Source organism: Felis catus, chromosome B4 (assembly GCF_018350175.1).
Source record: "Felis catus isolate Fca126 chromosome B4, F.catus_Fca126_mat1.0, whole genome shotgun sequence".
NCBI classification, from domain to species: Eukaryota; Metazoa; Chordata; class Mammalia; order Carnivora; family Felidae; genus Felis; species Felis catus.
Genome location: NC_058374.1, coordinates 82,879,019 through 82,901,071, shown reverse-complemented (window position 1 = coordinate 82,901,071; position 22,053 = coordinate 82,879,019). Strand labels below are relative to the sequence as shown.

At 43.7% G+C, this 22,053-nt stretch overlaps 2 protein-coding genes across 4 annotated transcripts in view; both read left to right on the top strand.

The window, feature by feature from the left end:
- The first annotated feature begins 842 nt into the window (after positions 1-842).
- Positions 843-5,194, top strand: MIP (major intrinsic protein of lens fiber). The gene is made up of 4 exons (XM_003988894.5): positions 843-1,261; positions 1,772-1,936; positions 2,367-2,447; positions 4,264-5,194. The coding sequence occupies exons 1-4, from the start codon at positions 902-904 to the stop codon at positions 4,447-4,449; spliced, it is 792 nt and encodes a 263-aa protein (XP_003988943.1). The 5' UTR covers positions 843-901; the 3' UTR covers positions 4,450-5,194.
- A 281-nt stretch (positions 5,195-5,475) lies between these two features.
- Positions 5,476-22,053, top strand: part of TIMELESS (timeless circadian regulator) — a 31,663-nt gene continuing 15,085 nt past the window's right edge. For 2 of the 3 annotated variants that reach the window (XM_019835088.3, XM_006933819.4), the window contains exons 1-3: positions 5,476-6,322; positions 19,442-19,602; positions 19,750-19,903. In XM_019835088.3, coding sequence (XP_019690647.1) covers positions 19,518-19,602; positions 19,750-19,903 — 239 coding nt within the window. In that variant the 5' untranslated portion in view covers positions 5,476-6,322; positions 19,442-19,517. Of the gene's footprint in view, positions 6,323-18,382; positions 18,404-19,441; positions 19,603-19,749; positions 19,904-22,053 lie in introns of those variants that run through there. The other variant, XM_019835087.3, reaches the window with a different exon arrangement.

Sequence of the window (22,053 nt, the reverse complement as noted above, 5' to 3'; positions counted from 1 at the left end):
CCCTCCCACTTGTTCATAGTCATGACTCAGTTTCTTTCTTTTTAGTACTTCTTGCCAGGACCTTGTAAGTTGGGAAAGATGAAGTATAAGCTGATTCTGAAATTTAACTACTAACCCTTTTCCCCCTCCTCAGGCCCATACCCCCAGCCTATCCATGGAAGATAGCTTCTTCCTCCTAACTGTCTTTGTGGTTTACAAGGCCAGGCTGAGGGTTTGGAAAGGAAGGTGCTGGCATGGATTGGGGGTAGGGAACCCGGGCTTCGAGAAAACCAGACACAGCAGAACTATTCTGTCCCAGAGCTGCAGGGTCCACAGATTCCAGACCAAACCAACCAATGGGCAAAGGCCCTCTAATCCCAGAGAACTAAAGAATTCTCTTCAGTTATCCAACTTCCCTGCTGGACCCCACTCCTGACCCCCACCCCCACCCTTACCCCTGCCCGACTCAGAGGAGACTGAAGGTCCTCAGGAGCACAGTCTCATACCCCATGAAGTGAACTCAGTCTGACTGACCTTCCAAGCAGAATTGAGGAATGTTCTAATACAGATGACAGTCAGGACCATGAACCCCAACTTTGACACAAAGGGAAGGACAGACTTTTATAGTCCCCCTATTCTTGGTCCCTTCCTCCCAGAGCCTCTCCAGCCCTGACACTACCCCCACCCTAACACCTATGACTCTGCTCATCTCCCAGTGGAAGAGGGAGGGAAAATCGAACAGCTTTAACAGATGCGTAAGTGTGGGCCCAGCCCTCCACAGCTGTGAAGGGGTTAAGAGGCTGGACCAGCCACTTCAGCCTGCCCCTCCCAGGGATTAAGAGTCCTCTATAAAGGGGACTGTCCACCCAGATCAGGCCAGGGGGGTATCAGGGACCCAGGCATTGTGCCCATCCCCCCTGCCATGTGGGAACTGCGGTCAGCCTCCTTCTGGAGGTCCATATTTGCTGAGTTCTTTGCCACCCTCTTCTATGTCTTTTTTGGACTAGGGGCTTCACTGCGTTGGACCCCTGGACCCCTGCATGTTCTGCAGGTGGCTCTGGCCTTTGGCCTGGCCCTGGCTACGCTGGTGCAGGCTGTGGGCCACATCAGTGGAGCCCATGTCAATCCTGCAGTCACTTTTGCCTTTCTTGTGGGTTCCCAGATGTCGCTGCTCCGTGCCTTCTGCTATATGGCAGCCCAACTCCTGGGAGCCGTGGCTGGAGCTGCCGTGCTGTATAGTGTTACCCCGCCTGCCGTTCGAGGAAACCTAGCACTTAATACGGTAATGGTCAGCTAAGTGGGGCTGGAGGAACCTGGTACACTGATTCCCTGCCTGGTGGTGGCCGATTGGTTCCTCAGGGGGCTGGGACGTGTGTGTGTGTGTGTGTGTGTGTGTGTGTGTGTGTGTGTGTCTTTCAAAGGTAGTTTGCAGGACTAAGGAAGGAGTAAGGAAGGCAAAAAGCCCTCGACTGTCTCAAGAAACCTGAGTTCTGATCTCAACTTTTCTTCAACTCCTTGCAGGTTCTTAAGGAAACTTATTTTACCTTATAGGGTGCCAGTTTCCTTATCTGTATAAATGGGTATAGTTATTTCCACCATGAAGGAGTATTATTAGGAAAAAATAAGAAACAAATACTGTGAAGAATACAGAAACAATTACTGTGAAGGTGGTTGTATTATCCTTCCTCTCCAGTCAACTGATGCCATAAGGGGGTTCCTGTATGGGAAGCCTTGAGGAGGTGACATTGTGACAACCCTAATGAACTGCCTCCTTTCTTCTTCCTTTGCCCAGTTGCACCCTGGGGTAAGTGTGGGCCAGGCCACCACGGTGGAGATCTTCCTGACACTCCAGTTTGTGCTCTGCATCTTTGCCACATACGACGAGAGGCGGAATGGCCGCCTGGGATCTGTGGCCCTGGCTGTTGGCTTCTCCCTCACCTTGGGTCACCTCTTTGGGGTAAGCAAGAAAAAGAATCAACTTCTTGTTTAAGGATTCCAGGGCCCCTAAACCTTTCCTAACTTTTAAATTTCTTTCTGCCCACCTCACTGTCAAACATGAACATAATCCACCTGACTCTATCAGTCAGCACAGAGGAATCAACATTGTTCTATTCCTCTTTTGTGACCACTATATCTGGTCATTCTTGCCCCCAAAGTAGAAATGTATGCATCATGGGGAGATGTGGGTTTTGCCTATGGATCTATAGTCTGTCCCCGATGAGGCATCAGTGCCTTCATTCCATTGTGGAACCCCCATGAAGCCTGTCCTTCCCTACTTGCTGCTGACTGGAGGCAAGGTGCCAGCCCTCAAGGACATGTGGGTTGTGGGGAGAGAAGCTGGGGTGGAGTAGGGGAAAGTGTCTCAATTATGACTGTGTCTTTTGCAGATGTATTATACTGGTGCAGGCATGAACCCTGCCCGCTCCTTTGCTCCTGCCATTCTCACCAGAAACTTCACCAACCACTGGGTAAGTGAGGGGAGAGGGACAAGATCCTGAAGCCCTCCTGGATGGGTGTGGGCTGCAGGTTCCATGTTCGGCTCCTACCTTTCATCTGGATGTGTTAACTGCTTTACCAGCACTTAGCTAAAGGGGCTGTCACAGTTTGGCATGCCTATGGGAGCAGGATTCATTATTTTGCTAGAAAGAGAGGTTCTTGTTCATATTGTTCCTTCACTGGTTGGTCAAGGGATTTTTACTAAGTATCCACGGGATTCTAAACCTAGCACTGTGAGGACAGACAACTAAACAGGAAGTCAGAAACTTCTACTCTCAGAGCTCAGGATATATGTAAGTAGAGATAGGCCTGGGCCTCATTCCAGTTCTGGCACATTATTGGCCTTGTGTGTGACCATGTCAAATGGTTCAGTCATTCTGCACCCCGGTTTCCTTAACATAAAATGAGGTGTTATGAAAAATAAGTATGAAAGTTATATGTGTGAAACATTTAGCACAAAATCTGGCATGGAATAAGTCCTTAATAAAAATTGGTTATGCTTGTGTTGTTTGGCCAAATGCCAGACAAACATACAGAAATAATTTTTAAAAAATTAAAAGCTGTATCCTTATTTTCATGGCATCATTATTCACAATAGCCAAAAGGTGGAAGCAACCCAGTGACCCTTGTAAATGAATGGATAAACAAAATGCAATATGTACATACACTGGAATAATATACAGCCTTAAAAAAAGCAAAGTCTTACTCATGCTACAACCTGGATAAACCTTGAGGACGTTATGCTACATGAAATACACCAGTCACTGTATAATTCCGCTTATGTGAAGTATCTAGCATAGTCAAATTCATTGAAACAAAGCAAAACAATAGTTGACAGGGGTTGGGAAGAGGGAGCAATGGGGAGCTATTATTTAATGTGTATAGAGTTTCAGGTTTGCTAGATGAACAAGTTCTGGAGATTTGTTGTACAACAATGTGAACATACGTAACACTACTGAACTGTACACTTAAAAATGGTTAACATGAGGGGCACCTGGCTGGCTCAGTTGGCTAAGCATCTGACTCTTGGTTTCGACTCAGGTCATGATTTCACGGTTCATGAGTGGAAGCCCTGCATCGGGCTCTGTGCTAACAGTGTGGAGCCTGCTTGGGATTCTCTCTCTCCCTCTGCCCCTCACACTGCTTGTGCTCTCAGTCTCTCTCTCTCTCAAAATAAATAAATAAACTTAAAAAAAAAAGAAATGATTAAGATGATACATTTTATGTGTTTTACCACGAGTAAAAATTTTTTCAAAGCAATATATAAACTAGTGCAAATTGATAAAAAATAGAATATATATGTGCTGAGATGTGGGATAAAGGAGTAGTTTGGTGAGTCAGAAAAGAAATGGTAAGTTTTGAGGCACTGAAGCAGTTTAGAATTTAAAAACAAACAAACAAACACTGATTTCTGCTTAAATAGTTCCCAGTTGTATGTGCCAAGTGCAGATGTCTGTTTTCCACCCATAGAGTTGGAAAAAGAATAGCCTTGCTCTTTTTTGTTGTTGTTTAATTTTTTTTCTTTTAATTTTTTTCAATGTTTATTTTTGAGAGAAAGGGTAGACAGAGCATGAGCGGGGGAGAGGCAGAGAGAGAGGGAAACACAGACTCTGAAGCAGGCTCCAGGCTCCTAGCTATCAGCACAGAGCCTGACATGGGGCTCGAATCCACGAACTGTGAGATCATGACCTGAGCCAAGTCAGACATTTAACCAACTGAGCCACCCAGGCACCCCACTTGCTCTTGATCCCTTCCCCAAGTCTGATTATTCCTCTCCTTTTCCTACAGGTATACTGGGTGGGCCCAATCATTGGAGGAGGACTAGGCAGTCTCCTCTACGACTTTCTCCTCTTCCCCCGGCTTAAGAGTGTTTCTGAGAGACTGTCTATTCTCAAGGGTGCCAGGCCCAGTGACTCCAATGGACAACCAGAGGGCACAGGGGAACCTGTTGAACTGAAGACCCAGGCCCTGTGAAAGCTCCACTTGGCCAGAGGGAGTAGGAAGCTTCTGGGTTTATTCAGAGGGGCTGAGCCAGCCCCTGGATGAAGAAAGAGACTGGGGGAGGGACATGTATTTCTTTATTTTTTAATTTATGTGTGTGTGTGTGTGTGTGTGTGTGTGTGTGTGTGTGTGTGTGTTTTGCCTTTTGCCGTGTGAAATCTTTCAAGTTGCATTCATGAGCTGGTTTGTGCAAACTTCCCTTCCTCTCCATCCCACCTCTCTTCGCCGCTGTGTGTGCATGATTGTGCGTATGAATGTGAGTGAATGTGGCTGTGTCTAAGTTTTGGGGCACAGCAGAAGAGGTAGGGAAGGGAAAAAAGGTGTCATCCTTTACCTTCCTCTCCCAACCCAGTGTGGTGAGCACAGGAACCAAGACCTTTAAGCTTCGGCCTTTACCTTGCTGCCAAGTCAAGTTTATGACCCTAGGTTTCTGCAGGAGCAGGGAAGCAGGGAGTACTCTTCACAGGAGGCAGATGGAGACAAGGCATTTCAAGGGTTGGGAGGAAGGGGCTGGAGGCAGGGAGAGAGGAAATGGCGTTATTAGCCCCAGATCAGGTTGCAATTATACCAGAAAGTTTTGGGGAAGTTAATCGAAGAGTGTAGTCTACTTATCTCAGGGATGCTTGCCCCAAGGACTTGGGTGGGGAAGTAGCTCTGAGAAAAGTGAACACTGGGGTTTGAACTGTTCTGTAAAGCCACATAAACTTGTCTACATCCACTGGCTGGGTTTTGTGTTCATTCTGGTATGATGGATCTCTTTGGAGGCCCTGGGCCAGTGAGCTCCCAACCTAAACAAGGGGTAGGGTGAGCCTAGAATCTAGAAAAAGTAACTAGTTTAGCTGTTCTGCCAGACATTCCCAAAAGGGCCTTCAGGCAGAAGGTACTTAAGCCACAGAAGGGTTCCCTAAAGTCAAAACAGGAAGTCTGATGCCTGGAGCAAATCATGAGGCAGGGGAGCAAATCACGAGGGGTGGGGGGGAGGGCGGCAGTAGGAGGGAAGAGTCTTTGACCCTCAGAGTTTTAATTTAGTTAGAGGAACTCAAAACACCCTTCAAATGGTATCTTTTACCCCTAGTTTTATAGTCTTCTTTATTTTCCTTTTTTTGTGTGTGCGTCTTTTCACTTTTTTCTCATGTGTCCTTTCATCTTCAGCAATTCTCTCTTCATATCCTAGAAATCCATTCGTTCTATTCAAATGATTAATATTTCATGAGATAATTATTCGTTTGAGCCCTATCTTCTTTTGTCATGGGCAAAATACACCCATCAGAGGAGGGCAAAATACACCCAGCAGAGTCCAGAGGAGATTCTCAACTTACCAATGTATATTTACTGTTGTTCTCTTCCTTTTAGGCGTCTGCAAGCTTCGCAAGCTTTAAGCCTATCTCTCTAGCGTGAAAGGCACCCCGCCCACAAAAGACCACTCTAGCCCTTAGCTCAACTCCACTTCCTCCCAAATAAAGCCTAATTTTTCTAACTAACCAGCGGGACTTTGGAATAATCCACTTGACTAGGAGAAGGGGAAGAGAATGTTTGTAAATTTACCTCTAATCGGATTTTGATTTCTATTATTTTAAGTTGGCAGAAAATTCATAGCGCTGTGGTTCTTAGCTCAATATAGGGAATGGACTCAGATAAAACAGTACGTGTACTCGCTTCCCTTTTCCTTACTTCATCACCACCACCCCCTGCTCGCTTGGGGTCATATGCACCAGCCCAGTTCGCCCCGCCCCGCTCCCCACGCAGGCGGGGATTGGTCTCGCTGAGCCGGGTGGCGGGAAAGGCTGCGGCCGGGGGCCTGCGGGCCGTTGGCTCCGCGGGGATCCTGAGGACCGGCGGGGAGCGGGTGAGTGTGTGGGAGAGAGGGCTCTAGCGGATGGCGTCCTTTCGGAGCCGCGGGTGCACTCTTGGCAAGTGCGGAGTCCCCTTTCCCGCCGCCAGGTTTAAAGACAGGGGGCGGGGCACGCGCTTTAGGTGCGCACGCGCAATTCTTCACCCCGAGTCCGAAGTAGGTGCCGCAGTGTTCCCCGTTTGCCCGAAATGCTCCTTTGTTCTCCCCGCGTCCCTCAGTACAGTTGGTCTTCGCGCAGGGGTGGGGTCGTGATGGGAAGGGGCTTGGAACTCTTGAGGTAGAACCGAAAGGTCCAGGGCATTTTCACTTCGGAACTTCCTTCCCATCCAGTTCAGACCCCAAACAAGCGCAGCTTAGCGATCAGCAGGTCGCTTGACTTGAATCTTGGGATTTTACGGCATGGATTTCTCATTCCCTTCCCTCCTTTCTCTCTGGTATAAGACTTAAGGAGGATACAGTTTTTGCTGGGGTTTGTTAGCTGGACTGTCAGCCACTAATTAAGCTCCTTCCCTTGAGTCTCAATTCTTTGCCCTTCGAGCTGCTACCAGAGTTACTCTATAAAAAATCAATCTGGTAATTTCAGATTATATTTAAAACTCCTCATTGGCCACCCACAGTTAGGCTTAAATCCTTAGTCGGCATCCATGGCCCTTCACAGTCAGATCCTCTCAGGTTCATTTTCTAAAGTTCCCTAACATTTTTTCTGTATCATGCACTTGACTCTGTCACATGGAAAGGGTGTATGCATTGTGCTGTTTCATGCCTTGGTACCTGTGCCCTGCTGTTCCCTCTACTTGAAGTTCTGGCCATGTCTTTGCCAAATGAACTTCTCTTTCAGGACTGAGCTCACTTGTCCCTCTGAAAAACGTGTTTCCAGTCCCCCCCCCCCCGCCCCCCCCCCGACCTTGGCCAAAGTAGTCACTTCTTTCTTTGTGTTCTTGAAGTTTTGTACCTCCCTCTATTATCAGTGTCGCTGATACAACCCAGTAAAAGGTTCCTGAGCTCCTAACAGGGACCATGCACTGTGCTCTGTGACAGGTGGACAGACAGAGATGAATAGGACAGAGTTCCTGACCTTAAGGAACTCAGTCTGTATGGAAAAACTCATGTAAATGAGCCCTCTGCAGTTACTGGGTGACAAGTCTGCCCTGGCTTTCTTACTCCTCTCACTTTATACTCTCTTGAGCAAGCTTACTTACTGCCACAGTTTCACACACGTTGTATCCTGATGCCTCCAAATCTCCAGCTCCAACTTTTCCTCCCTCTACTTCAGTTCCAGTTTAGAAACTGTTTATTGATCATTTACATTGTGCTGGTCACAATGATTCCTGATCTCAAGGAGTTTATAATTTAGTGCAGTTGTTAGCAGTGGCTTGAGTTAGCATCAGCAGGTGAACATTTTCAAAGCACTCTGGTCCAAGCCCCACCCATTATAAATTTTGATTTTGGTAACTAGACTGACAATTCAAAGGTGAAAAAGAAATACTTTATGCCCTCAGGGAATATGCCCTCCTCCTAAGGGAGGAAATTTCAAACAATGTTTAAGTATTACAACATGGTCTGTAAATGCCATGATGGAAGTATATTTATGGCACAAAGTAGACACAAAGGAGAGAGAGGTCTCCTGCATGGAAAAGTCAGGAGGAGGTACCATTTGGGCAGAGCCTTGAAAGATAAAAGGATAGACTTTAGGGCATTCAGGAAGATTGTCTTGAGAGAGTAGCTTAAAAAGTGATCAGGGAGATTATGAAGGACTTTGTACGTAGACATTTGCAGCTGCTGAAACTTTAGTTTTGTATTACAGTAGTGCATGTTGTGGTAAAAATTCAAATAGTACTAAAGTGAAAGGTAAATATTTCTTTTATTGTAGCTCCCCCCATTCTCCCCAGAGACAGTCACCATGGAGTTTCTTATGTATTCATTGAAAGGTTTTGTTTTGTTTTAAGTTTATTTATTTTGAGAGAGACAGAGTGTGAGGAGGGGAGGGGCAGGGAGAGAGTGAGTCTCCCAAGCAGGCTTCACAGGATCAGCTCAGAGCCTGACACAGGGCTTGAACTCAAGAAACTGGGAAATCATGACCAGAGCTGAAATCAGAATTTGGGCGCTTACCTGACTGAGCCACCCAGGTACTCCATCCATTGAAGGGTTTTAAGCAGGGTGGTTATATGGCCAAATCTAGTAACCATTTTGTGAATACTTAAGAGAACAAGATGAGGCAGGAAAAGAAGTTAGGAAGTGGTTGAGTAATCTAAGCTAGAGATACTCAGGGTCTGAACTAAGGCAGTACCAATGGGGATTTATAGGGGCTGGATAGGAGAGCTTAAGGAAGTAGAATTAGCCCGAGTTAATGACTTGAGGTATCTAGGATGACGCCTAGCTTTCCTATGTGAATGACTGAGTAGATAGTGTCAGTCCCTAAAGAGATCCAAACTAGAAGTAGAGACACATTTGGGGGGAAGGTATTCCATTTTGGACATGTTGAATGTGAGGTATCTATGAGGCATAAAGATGGAGAATGCTATTCATTAGTGAAATAGGAGATCGGCACCATGAGAGCTCAGTATGGCAAGGGTATAGGTTTGCTGGCTAATGACAGAGATGGTGGTTGAAGCCATGGGAATGGAGGAGTTTGCCCAAGGAAGCTGTGTAGTGTAAGACTGGAAGAGAAATGAAGACAAAGGCCTATGAACATCTGTGCTTAAGGAGGAGAGAAGGAGAAGCCAATATGGGGTCAAGGAAAGGTATTGTTTTATGTTGGATTTTCTCCTCCCTGAGATGGAAGAGCTTTAAGCAACTTACATGGGGATGGGCCAATATAAAGAGAAGACTGGAAACATGAGAAATGAGGAACAACCAGGGTGCCTGGCTGACTCAGTCAATGGAGCATATGACTCTTAATCTTGGGGTTGTAAGTTTGAGTCCCACATTGGGTATAGAGATTATTTAAGAAAAATAAAATCTTAAAAAAAGAGGAACAGTCAATTAAGGGACAGGAAGTGATTGATTAATCACAAATGGAGGGCTTAAATTAGAAGCAAAGAAGTCTGGGTGGGACTTGAAATATGTACATTTTTAGGCTTGGGCAGAGAAAGTTGAGAGAGTTCTTCCTTGTCTGATGACCTCAGTTGTTCCCTAGAGGAAAGGGGCAGAGACACCAAATGAGAGGTCCAGGAAGCAGTGCAGTTGAGGGGCTTGAGGATAACAGTGAAAGCTAGTAACAGTTGTTCCTTGGGAATGAGAATAGGAAGTGAACTAGGAACACTAAAAAAGATTTGCTGGGCCACGCTGAGGTTGGAGCCTACACAGTGGTTATGTACCATTCTGCACGGTTGTTTGGTTTTCTTCAGCAAATCTGAATCATGATTTAAGTTCGAGTCTAGAAAGTAGATGGTTGGATTGATCTGAGGTTGGGATCTTTTGTATGGTGAAAGCAGGGAAAGGAAAAAGATTGACACACCTCACAGAGAGTGATCCAATAGTAGGTTACGGGATACTGCTTGTGCCACCCCAGTTTGATCATTTGCTTTTCAGCTCAAAAATCTTCAAGGACTGACTTCTGGCTTTTGTTCTAAATCCTTGAATTGGTAGACAAAGACAAGGTTGTCCCATAAAGTCAGTTCCAACCCCTCATTTCTACTGCTTTCCTGTTAGTCTCACCTGCCCGGAGTAGCTCCCTCCCTGCTTTTGCTCTGGCAGTTCTCTGTCTAAATACTCTTCTGCCTCTCAGCTGCCTGAATCCTATGCAACCTTTGAAGGCCTGGGTCTAATCACACTTCCTCTGACAAAAACCTTCTTGACCACTTTAACCTGAAAAGAGCCCTAGTTTTTCAGAAATTTTTTTCAATATCACTTAATTAGAGCTTGTACTGATTTGTCTTTTATGTTGTTTGTTCTATATCGGGTGGGCTTTATTTCTGCAACTAAATTTCTTAAATTGCTTTAGCACCCACACAACATTTGTCTTTTCACCTTGGGGGCTCTACGTAAGCATTTAGTGATTGACTATAGAATCCAGTAGATGGAGAGGAAGTTAATATTTTGAGAGTCCTTACTTTGTGCTTAGCATTCAGTAAAGTGCCTGGTATCAGTGCTTCTCAAATTATGTTGATAAAGGACAAGGTAGGTTTCTCCCCCCAAGCTGTTACACATCAGTACTTTTCTTTCTTTCTTTTTCCCCCCAGGTTTACTGAGTTACAGTTGACCTATAACATACTTTTCTAAAAACACTTTTTTTGCAAAATACTGGGACTGTTTGATTACTAATGATAATTCAAGTAGTACTAGAGTGAAAGATAAATGTTTCTCCTACCCTAGACTCCTCCTCCCCCGTTCTCCCCAGAGACAATCACTATGAAGTTTCTTACATAGCCATTGAAAGGTTTTAAGTAGGGTGGTTATATGGTCAAAATCTGGTAACCATGTTATGAATAGACTTAAGACTGGAAGCAGGGATAGAGGTTAGGAAGCAGTTGAGTACTCTAGAGATAGTCAGGACCTGAACTAAATTGAATTACTAGAAAAATAACATGAAAAAACTACAGAGTGTAGACTTTTAAAAATTATTAGATTCAACAAACATTAACTCTCACCTGCCGTAAGACATTCTAAATGTGTACGCTTTGTGTCTGTACTGTATGCAGACTGCTAACAGTTTGTGGACCAACAGTGGTCTGCATGCCATGCTTTGAGTAGCACCGCTTTCCATGCATGATCTGATTCAAACTTCCCCGTTTATTTTCTTACTATACTGACAAGGAAACTGAGGTTTAGGTTAAGCCACATACCCAAGATCACCAATTTGGTACTGGACAGAACTAGAATCCAAATGCCAAAAGTCATTCTGTTCATACTAATGATTCTCAAAGCTGGTTCTTAGAGTTGATTTGGGGCAGAGTTTTTGTTTGGTTTTATTTTGTTTTCAAGAAGTGAGTTAATTTTCTAATTTCAATACCAAGTGTATTTAATATTTTATCCTTTGTTTTTGTTTGGTTCTTGCATTTTGAGGCCTACAAATATTAATTTCAGAGGAATATTGCTTTGTCTGAACCACTTGGTACTTAGTTGAGTGACAAAAGTAACTAACATCCCTTTAAATGTCAAGGTCTGCTGGCTGTAAGATGTTTGACAAGGTTCCCAGCTGTCTGTGATAAAATGTGAAAGTAAAACAGAGTTAGTTTTTTTCATAAATTCAAGTTTATAAAATTTAATGGACTGTACTTTGTCCTGAGATTTTATTTGTAGTTTTTTTGAAATGTTTATTTATTTATTTTGAGAGCGATAGAGTGAGTGTACATGCATGCACACATTGGGGAGGGGCACAGAAAGAGAGAGAACCCCAAGCAGGCTCATGCTGTTGGCACAGAGGCCAATGCGGGGCTTGATCATGACCTTGAGATCATGACCTGAGCCAAAATCAGGAGTGGGACACTTAACCTACCAAGCCACCCATGCGCCCGCTTTGCTGTTTTGTTTGGGGTTCTTTTTTTTTTTTTTTTTTTTTTTTTTTTTTGGTGTTTAAATAGTGAAAATAGAATATATAGTAATTGTGTGGGAAGTTTTTTTTGTAAACAGCTTTATTAAGATATAATTTACATACCATAAAATTCACCCTTTTAAAGTGTACAGTCCACAGAGCTGGAAAACCATTACCACTATCTAACATTAGGATATTTTCATCACCCCCAAAAGAAACTCTGTAGGTACCTACTAACAGTACTCCACCTCTCCTCCCTCCCTTCCCCTCTCCCCCCCCCCCCCCCCCCCCCCCATTCTGGCAACTGCTAATCTACTTTGTGTCTGTATGGATTTGCCTATTCTGTGGACATTTCATATAAATGGAAGCAAACAGTATGCAACCTTTTGTGTTTGGCTTCTTTCACTGAAAATAACGTTTTCAAGTTTCATCCATATTGGAGCATGTATCAGTACTTCATTCCTTTTTATTGTTAAATATTCCATTTTTTTTTTATTCCATTCCATTTTTGTTTATATCTGTTCATCGGTTGATGGACATTTGGGGTTTTTTCCACATTGTGACTATTATAAATAATGCTATGAACATTCGTGTACAAGTTTTTGTGAGCACATACTTTTTATTTCTCTCAGATAAATATCTAAGAGTGGAATTGCTGGGTCTTACGATAACTCTGTGTTCAACATTTTGAGGAATTGCCTATTTTCCACAGCAGCTGAAATATTTATAAACAGCAGTATATGAGGGGTGTGTGTGTTCCTAAGTATCCTTAAGTTACAAAATTTAAAGTTGGCAACCTTATGTTAGTCTCCCTAAATTAAAAAAATAAAAAATTAAAGATCTATCTATGAAATCCAGAACTTTGGAGGCCATTGCTTTCACAAAGCAAACCAAAAAATCCAAAAAATCTATCCAGGAGTTTATTATTGAAAAAAAAGAGAATTTCCCTCTTTTCCATTGATTCTTTGGCAAGCCAGGATGGTGCTGGTTTTTCTGTTTTGCCTCTGTTATGAGTGAAAGAGGCAGCATGGAGGAAGTTGTTTCCAAAACAGAAAATTCAGGAAGTGTAATAAAGTGCTCTGATTAGAACAGAGAAATTACAGACTTGTGTTTATCTGTTTGTCCCATGACTGGAAATAGTGTGTACGGCTTCTCCTTTTCCCTCTTTGCAGGAGGAAAGGATTTAGTGGAGCTAACTATCGTGAAACCCCACTCTCTTGTCTGTGCGTCAGGATTAACCTTTCATGTTCACAGCAACACAAGAGTTTGGGCTGCTTCAGAACTCATTTACTGTTTAAAATAAAAAAAAAATAATAATAAAATAAAACGCAAAGAGGGAGGGCTGCTGAAAGAGACCAGAGGAGACTTTGGGAGAAGACACGAGGTTCCTGCATCCCTGTGGGTGGAAACAGTGAATGGACAATAACTCTCAGTCAGCCAGCCCAGCTGTCCCCATTCCTTCTGAACTGTTAGAAGGAGACCTTTGGGCTAGGAGAGTGGGAATGGGAGGGAAAACCTGTGAGCACAGCAATGGCTACCTTTGCTGTTTTTATTGAAAAGTACCATTTTGCTACAAGAATTGAAAACAGTGAATACCTTTATTTATTTATTTATATTAAAAAAATTTTAATGTTTAATTTTGAGAGAGAGAGAGAGAACAAGAACATGAGTGGGGTAAGGGCAGAGAGAGAGAGGGGTACAAAGAATCTGAAGCAGGCTCTGTGCTGACAGCAGAGCCTGATGTGGGGCTCATACTGACAAACTGTGAGATCATGACCTGAGCCAAAGTCGGCCGCTTAACCGACTGAGCCACCCAGTCACCCCAGGATACCTTTATTTATTTATTTTTAAGTTTCTTTGATTGAGAGAGAGTGCACGTGCCAGTGGGGGAGGGGAAGAGAGAGGAGAGAGAGAATCCCAAGCAGGCTCTGCACTGTCCGCACAGAGCTTGGTGCAGGGCTCAATCTCATGAACCTCAAGATCACGACCTCAGTCAAAATCAAAAGTTCAACGCTTAACCCGACTGAGCCACCCAGGTGCCCTGAATATCTTTATTTTATTTATTTACTTTTTTAACATTTACTTATTTTTGAGAGAGACAAAGTGCAAGTAGGGGAGGGGCAGAGAGAGAGGGAGACACAGAATCTGAAGCAGGCTCCAGGCTCCAAGCTGTCAGCACAGAACCCTGACGCAGGGCAAGCTGTCAGCATAGAGCCCGATGTGGGGCTCGAGCCCACGCATTGTGAGCTCATGGCCTGAGCTGAAGCCAGATGCTTAATTGACTGAGCCACCCAGATACCTCCGGAGCATTCACATTTTTATGTGGTTGTTATTGTGAACATTCTACTTTATGTGCCTTTTTAAAAATGTAAGCCTTTGAATTTTTATTTATTTTAAACGCCTGTTTTTATAATGTTTGTTCATTTTTTAATCCTTTTTTTAAATGTTTATTCATTTTTGAGAGTGAGAGAGCATGTGCATGCATGCACGTGCCTGAACAGGGGAAGGGCAGAGGGGGGTGGCCAGAGGATCTGAAGCAAGCTTTGGGTTGACAGCAGAGAGCCAGATGCAGGGCTCTAATTCACAAACCAAGAGATCATGACCTGGGACACGTGTGTGGCTCAGTCAGTTGAATGTCTGACTTCGGCTCACATCATGATCTCACAGTTCATGGGTTCGAGCCCTCATCAGGCTCTATGCTGACAGCTCAGAGCCTGGAGTCTGCTTCAGATTCTGTGTCTCCATCTCTCTCTGCCCCTTTCCTGCTTTCACTCTGTCTCTCTCTCCCTCAAAAGTAAATAAACATTAAAAAAAAATTTTTTTTAGTTTTTTTTTTTTCAACGTTTATTTTATTTGTTTTTGGGACAGAGAGAGACAGAGTATGAACGGGGGAGGGGCAGAGAGAGAGGGAGACACAGAATCGGAAACAGGCTCCAGGCTCTGAGCCATCAGCCCAGAGCCCGACGCAGGGCTCGAACTCACGGACCGCGAGATCGTGACCTGGCTGAAGTCGGACGCTTAACCGACTGCGCCACCCAGGCACCCCAAAAAAATTTTTTTTTAAATAAAAGAGATCATGACCTGAGCTGAAGTCAGAAGCTTAAATGACTGAGCCATCCAGGTGCCCCTAAGCTTTTGAATTTTAGTGTGCAGTGTTTTTTTGTTTTTTGTTTTTGCTTTTGATATTTATCCATTTTAAGAGAGAGAGAGCAGGGGAGGGGCAAAGAGAGGAAGAGAGAGAAAGAATCCCAAGCAGGGCCCAAACCCAAGACCATGACTTGAGCCAAAACCAAGAGCCGGATATTCAACCAACTGAGGCACCCAGGTGCCCTGCAGTTAGTTAGTTTTTATATGATATATTGTTTATTAACATTCCAGAGTTTTCCTCACTGTTCCCAGACTTGGGATATCTGACTTGTTTCCAATGCTTTGCCATTAAAGATAACTCATCTATAAACATCTTACTGAAGTGTATATTCTCTATTCTCTCTGAGACTGTTTCTTTACCTGTGAAATGGAAATGATTGTATTTATCACTTAGGTCTGTTGTGAGGTTCAAAGTGAAGTTAAAGCTATGAAAACATTTTATAAACTAGAATGTATTAGGAAGAGGTATTGTTTTTGGTTTTGTATCAGTGATTACTTCTCTTTTTTGAATTGTTTTGTTGGGTTGTAATCTCCAAAATGAGCTCATTGGTTCAAAGGTTGTAACCCAGGATAATCCATTAATTCAAAATTAATTCTTTCAGAGGCACCTGGATGGATCAGTCAGTAGAGCATGTGACTCTTGATAAAGACTTTTTTATGTACCTTAAGGGAAAGGACATAGCTGAGATTATATAATAGCTACTTTTTGTATATGTGTGTTAAGCTTTTCCTTTTATGAAACATTGGTGTTAATAGATGTTCATGGGGTTTTTAAAAAGTTTATTTTTAATGTTCCTATTTTTAATATCCTTACCAGTCAAGATCGCTTCTCCAGCTTGGGGGATATATAATGGTACATGAAATCATAAAGCATGAAAACCACTGATTTTCATTTTAACTTTATATTATCCATCTGAGTTTGCAATGTGTTGTGATGTAACTTAACTGGATTTTCATAATACAATAACCATATAATGGAAGTGGGGTAGGGATCTGTCAGTTGAGGACCTCTGGGGAGCAGACACTGAGATAGAGTTAGGAGTGCCTGTGATAGATCAAGGGGCTAACAAAGTTGGGGGCGGTGAGAGTCTCAGCTGAGCCAGTGAGAAACTCAGAAGCAAAGATTGCCTAATAGAGGAATCCTTGTTGGACAGAAATGGCTAGGCCCCAGGACCCCTATGCTTATCATTAGCTGGGGGACTGCCCAGGAAGGATGGGACTGAGGTGGATCCTGGAGGAGCTGTCAGCTAGCTGCATTCTTTGCAGCTGAATGACAAGTTCTTTTCTTTTCTTTTCTTTTCTTTTCTTTTCTTTTCTTTTCTTTTCTTTTCTTTCCTTTCCTTTCCTTTCCTTTCCTTTCCTTTCCTTTCCTTTCCTTTTCTTTTTTCTTTTCCTTTCTTTCTTTCGAGAGGGAGAATCTTAAGCAGGCTTCATGGAGCCCCAAAGAGCCTGATGCAGGGTTTGATGTCATGAGTGTGAGATCATGACCTGAGCCAAAATCAAGAGCTGGGTGCTTAACCAACTGAGCCACCCAGGCGCCCCCATAAGCTCTTTCTTGAAGAAAAATCTCTGAACGGGCACCTCTGTGGCTGCCACAGCATCCTTTCTGTGACTGACTGACTTGGTGAAGAATAGGAAGGAGGCAGTGAAGCTAGGACTCTGATCCCACCTCTGCCCATTGTATTGTTCTTTGTGTTTGTTTCTACTGAATGATTCTCCTATGAAAGAATTGAGTGCATTCAGAAATGCATAGGACAACATTTAGTAGAGGAGAATAAGACAATCAGATTGTAAGTGGTCTGGGAGAGGAAGATGAGACCAGACTGAGTAGCTTCTAGTTAAATGAATGAAAAGAGTGAACTGTAAGTTTTCTGTCCCTGGCTGATTTTTTAAATAGTGTGTTCCACAGCTGAAACACCTGTGAGAGCTCTGTTATTCCAGTTCTTTTTTTTTTTTAATGTTTATTTATTTTTTGACAGAGAGACAGAGCATGAGTGGGGGAGGGGCAGAGAGAGAGGGAGACAGAATCTGAAGCAGATTCCAGGCTCTGAGCTGTCAGCACAGAGCCCGGTGCGGGGCTCAAACCCACAGACCGAGAGATCATGACCTGAGCCGAAGTGGGACGCTCAACCGACTGAGCCACCTAGGCGCCCCTGTTATTCCAGTTCTAATGAATAGGCCCAAGACTGCCAGCTTGCTTCATAACCTGAAAGCTTTATAATAGGTCTTCTGACCCGTTTCTTCTTCTACTTTGCCTGTGTCTTTCTGGTTTTGTCAAAACTGCAGGGGATTACAACCTGAGGTCCTGCGTCTCTTACATAATATCTTCCCTTCTCATGTCTGCAAGGGCTTCTCCTTTGCTATCTCCTTTCCCCTCCCCTATCTTAGTTTGGTTGCCAGGTAATAGGTAGTCAGGTAACAGGTAGCTCTTACTACCTCTGTTAATTTTGCCTTTCAGGTAAAGTGGTGATGTGTTGAAAGCAGATGTTTGAGTACTCTGCTGGGCCAATTTTACACATACTGAGTCTTTATATAGAATTGATCTACAGTGGAGGAGGCAAGATATAGGGGAAGGAGAGATGGGACTGTATGAGGTTATCTTTCTTATTAGAGCCTTGCAGACATGGCTTTGTCTCTCTTGTTAGAAGACTTTATCATTTCACACCTTTTAGTGCCAGAGTGGGATGCTGTGTCTTATTTTGAGGAGGATGTGCTAGTTCAGCATCTTTATGGACCGTTCTGTTGTCAGCTTCCTAGGCTGCCACTTGGAGAGAGCAGACAGGGAAGCCCTTCAGTCTGGGTGTGTGTGCGTGTGTGCACATAGGTAAGCACACCAGTGATCTGTCTGGAAAAGCTGGAAGGGGCGCCTGGGTGGCTCAGTCAGTTAAGCATCCGACTCTTGATTTCAGCTCAGGTCTTGATCTAAGAGTTGCGAGTTAAAGCCCCACATTGGGCTCCACACTGTGGAGCCTACTTAAAAAAAAAGAAAAAGAAAAAGCTGGGTGTAGCTAAGGAGATAATCAGAGATCTCACACACTATACCTACCACACTGAACCCCAGGTCTCAGGGTCTACAGGTCCTATGAGAAAGGGCATTCAAGAGAAGTCTCCCTTCACACTTTATAGTTGGTCATTCAGTGAATGTTTTACAGGCTCACTCTTGCTGGGCTGAGCGTTCAGAAAGTAGATTAGCACTAGGAGGGGGTAGAGGATAGCAGGTAGCCTGGAGAAGTAGACCAGTTACATAAATGCAAGGAGATAACATCAAGCATTAAACCTCAGTGTCTTGGATACTATCCATTTCCTCTGGGGGAACAGGGGTGGAGTCAGGCTGGAGGTAGGTATGGAACAGGGAAAGGTCTTTTTAGAGGAAGCTACCAAGGGCTGAGAGCAGTGTAGCTGAATGTGCTGAGGGGACAGGATTAACAGATATTCCCGATTTTCCACAGGAACAGGTTAGTAAATGCAATGTGTTTGTGTGTGTCTGTGTTAATCAATGTCAGGTTCTGAAACATCCAAGATTCTGAATCTCTGCCTACTTGATTGTCCGATGAGGGTGTAAGGATTTTAATCAAAAGAGACGTGCTTTAGAAAAGGAAGATGATTCTTCTCTAGAGAAAGATGGGGAGTTTAATCAGTTTAATTCTTTTCCTCACCCATTCTGTTAGACACTAGCTTCTACTAAGATTCCCAAAATTTAAGAGTAACATTGGGGAGGAGAGTGAAGGAACTTTCTCCATGCATCTCCAGTGCCTCGGATGCCTCAGGGCTCCTAGAAGTGTTAGAGCCTACGTAGCATCACTGTATGGTCAAAGTTGGGTTTTTGAGCCCTTGTACATAGAGCTGTAACAGGGTGTGTGGAAGGGCTATGGGAGGTGGAGGGAGCTGTAAAGGAGAGGGGAGCTCATTCCCCCCCTCCTCTAAAAGGCTACAGAGCTCTCTGAGGGTGAAAGTTTCAGAATTGATGCCTTTCTCTAACCAACCTTTCTATGCATTATCTTGACTCTGAAACAGACTGTTTTCATAGTTTCAGTTCTAAGTTATTAGAGTATGGGGCAGGTACTTAATTCTTAGGCTTGGAGCCTCCTTGTTTTTTTGTTTTCTTTTTGTTTTTTCAATGTTTATATATTTTTGAGAGAGAACATGCATGAGTGGGAGAAGGGGCAGAAAGAGGGGGTTTCTGAAGGGGTCTCTGCGCTAATAGCAGAGAGCTCGATATTGGGCCTCAAACTCAGGAACTGGAGATCATGACCTGAGCTGAAGTCAGAACTTAACTGACTGAGCCCCCCAGGTGCTCCACCTCCTTGGTTTTGGTTAGGTAGAAGCCTTAATTTAAGCTTTTCCTGGAACTAGGATTAGCACTTTTGGTTCTGAAAAAAGCGAAGCATTTGAGGACCTTGTTCAGAATACTCAGAACATTAGGGTCCTGTTCTGTTCCCCTCTCCCTTTCATGGAGAGAACCCTACATTTGTTTTCTTTCCCTGTCTCTACAGGCCTCATCATTTCTGTGTCCTGCTTCTACATATCTTATATCTCTCGTGGTCGGTCCACTGGTGTGTGGACTTGTACATGATGAATTGTGAACTTCTAGCCACATGTAGTGCCCTTGGGTACTTAGAGGGAGACACTTACCACAAAGAACCAGATTGCTTAGGTGAGTACCTTTTGGAGAAAACAGGTACAAAACTTGCTTGAATCGAGGAGATCTGTAGAATTTCTCAAGTCCTGGGTATGAATAGCACATGGGCCAAGGTGGAGCTTCTTCCAGGGTTTCTTGTAAGTGTTTATTCTGTCCCTAAAGAGAGTGTAAAGGATTTGATCCGCTACTTGAGGCATGAGGATGACACTCGCGATGTGCGGCAACAGTTGGGGGCAGCCCAGATCCTGCAGAGTGACCTTCTACCCATCCTTACCCAACACCGCCAGGACAAGCCTCTCTTCGATGCTGTTATCAGGTTGGTTCCCCAGCGTTTTAACTTTTACCATGCACCAGCCCTTGGTGTTTGAGCTGATAGGTTTTGGTGGGGTTTGTTTTTGTTTTGTTTTTGCTTTTTTTTTTCTAGTAAGTTTTTTGGTTTTTTCCCTTTAATTTTAATTTTTTTTTAAATTTACATCCAAATTAGTTAGCATATAGTGCGACAATGATTTCAGGAGTAGATTCCTTAGTGCCCCTTACCCATTTAGCCCATCCCCCCTCCCACAACCCCTCCAGTAACCCTCAGTTTGTTCTCCATATTTATGAGTCTCTTATGTTGTGTCCCCCTCCCTGTTTTTATATTATTTTTGTTTCCCTTCCCTTACGTTCATCTGTTTTGTCTCTTAAAGTCCTCATGTGACCTCAGTCATATGATATTTGTCTTTCTCTGACTGACTAATTTCACTTAGCATAATATCCTCCAGTTCCATCCACGTAGTTGCAAGTGGCAAGATTTCATTCTTCTTGATTGCTAAGTAATACACCATCGTGTGTATATATACGTATATGTATATATATATGTATATATACATATATATATATATGGAGTATATATATATATATATACTCCATTGTAGTAATACTCCATTGTATACATATGTATATACGTATGTGTGTGTGTATATATATATATAAGTATATATACATACATATATATATATATATATATAATACTCCATCTTCTTTAAATATTCATCCATCGATGGACATTTGGCCTCTTTCCGTACTTTGGCTATTGTTGATAGTGCTGCTATAAACATGGGGGTGCATGTGTCCCTTCGAAACTGCACACCTGTATCCCTTGGATAAATACCTAATAGTGCAATTGCTGGGTCATAGGGTAGTTCTATTTTTAGGTGTTTTGTTTTTTTTTTAATTTTTTTTTTCAACGTTTATTTATTTTTGGGACAGAGAGAGACAGAGCATGAACGGGGGAGGGGCAGAGAGAGAGGGAGACACAGAATCGGAAACAGGCTCCAGGCTCTGAGCCGTCAGCCCAGAGCCCGACGCGGGGCTCAAACTCACGGACCGCGAGATCGTGACCTGGCTGAAGTCGGATGCTTAACCGACTGCGCCACCCAGGCGCCCCTATTTTTAGTTTTTTGAGGAGCCTCCATACTGTTTTCCAGAGTGGCTGCACCAGCTTGCATTCCCACCAACAATGCGAAAGAGATCCTCTTTCTCCGCATCCTCGCCAACATCTGTTGTTGCCTGAGTTGTTAATGTTAGCCATTCTGACAGGTGTAAGGTGGTATCTCATTGTGGTTTTGATTTGTATTTCCCTGATGATGAGTAATGTTGAGCATTTTTTCATGTGTCGGTTGGCCATCTGGATGTCTTCTTTGGAGAAGTGTCTATTCATGTCTTTTGCCCATTTCTTCACTGGATTATTTGTTTTTGGGTGTTGAGTTTGATAAGTTGTTTATAGATTTTGGATACTAACCCTTTATCTGATATGTCGTTTGCAAATATCTTTGCTTTTGTTTTTTAATTTTTTTAATATATATATATTTTTATGTTTATTTGTTTTCAAAAGAGAAGGAGAGAGCATGTGAGCAGTGGAGGGGCAGAGAGAGGGGAACAGAGGATCTGAAGTGGGCTCTGTGCTGACAGCAGACAACCCAATGCGGGGTTCAAACTCACGAATCACAAGATCATGACCTGAGCCCAAGTTGGACGTTTAACTGACTGAGCCACCCAGGCACCCCGTTTTTAAATTTTTTTTTAACATTTATTCATTTTTTTTTTTTAATTTTTTTTTTTCCAACGTTTATTTATTTTTGGGACAGAGAGAGACAGAGCATGAACGGGCGAGGGGCAGAGAGAGAGGGAGACACAGAATCGGAAACAGGCTCCAGGCTCTGAGCCATCAGCCCAGAACCCGACGCGGGGCTCGAACTCACAGACCGCGAGATCGTGACCTGGCTGAAGTCGGACGCTTAACCGACTGTGCCACCCAGGCGCCCCAACATTTATTCATTTTTGAGAGACAGAGACAGAATGTGAGTGGGGAAGGGGCAGAGACAGAGGGAGACACAGAATCTGAAGCAAGCTCTGCGCTGTCAGAACAGAGCCTGATGTGGGGCTCGAACTCATGGACCGCAAGATCATGACCTGAGCTGAAGTCAT

Excerpts from the sequence above, each read along its gene's own strand:
- MIP (XM_003988894.5), top strand. The coding sequence starts at position 902 with ATGTGGGAACTGCGGTCAGCCTCCTTCTGGAGGTCCATATTTGCTGAG. Across the intron at positions 1,937-2,366 it reads CCTTGGGTCACCTCTTTGGG|ATGTATTATACTGGTGCAGG; the intron begins GTAAGCAAGAAA and ends TGTCTTTTGCAG. Across the intron at positions 2,448-4,263 it reads GAAACTTCACCAACCACTGG|GTATACTGGGTGGGCCCAAT; the intron begins GTAAGTGAGGGG and ends CTTTTCCTACAG.